Consider the following 580-nt stretch of genomic DNA (forward strand, 5'->3'; position numbering starts at 1 on the left):
CCTACCTTTAACCATACACTGGAAAACGACTAAAAAGAGAACAGGGATCCCAATTTTTAATAAATGTTATTTTTGCTCTATCTTTCGCTCTTGTGTTCACACATCCTTCCTGGTTCCAGCTTCAACCAGTGTTTCGGGAACTTTGGCGTGCTGGATTGGCTCCATGGCACCGACACCAAATTCCGGCTGACCAAGCAGTATGAGCGCCACATCCTGCTCACCAGCTTCACCCCGCTGACCGAGAGCATCCCTGACACACCCAAGGATAAACTTTTAGATCCCAAGAACTGGGAGTAGACAGAGTTAGCTGGAGGAGGGCATGGTGAAGGTTAGGTTCATATTAAGGAATAGTTCAGGACTTTTTAAACTGGTGTTAAAACAATATTGATGTGTGCCTACATATGTGAGAATAGGTCTGTTGTCACTTACACTGACCATGAATGTTTCCCCCAGAATGTAACTACAGTATGCTGCAAAATATGACGGCCAGAATACAAAACCCCCCTTCTGTAAAAAAAAAAAAAAAACAATTAAAAAAAACCACAAATTCCCCTCTTAGTTCACTGGATATAAACATTCC

General features: G+C 42.4%; 1 protein-coding gene across 1 annotated transcript in view; it reads left to right on the forward strand.

Moving 5' to 3' along the window:
- Positions 1–487, forward strand: part of LOC109966826 (fatty acid hydroxylase domain-containing protein 2-like) — a 23,280-nt gene extending 22,793 nt beyond the window's left edge. The window contains exon 7 of the mRNA XM_020611990.1: positions 120–487. Within this exon, the coding sequence (XP_020467646.1) occupies positions 120–297 (178 nt within the window). The 3' untranslated portion in view covers positions 298–487. The remainder of the gene's footprint in view (positions 1–119) is intronic.
- Positions 488–580: the final 93 nt, after the last annotated feature.

Source organism: Monopterus albus, unplaced genomic scaffold (genome assembly GCF_001952655.1).
Source record: "Monopterus albus unplaced genomic scaffold, M_albus_1.0 scaffold119.1, whole genome shotgun sequence".
Lineage (NCBI taxonomy): Eukaryota > Metazoa > Chordata > Actinopteri > Synbranchiformes > Synbranchidae > Monopterus > Monopterus albus.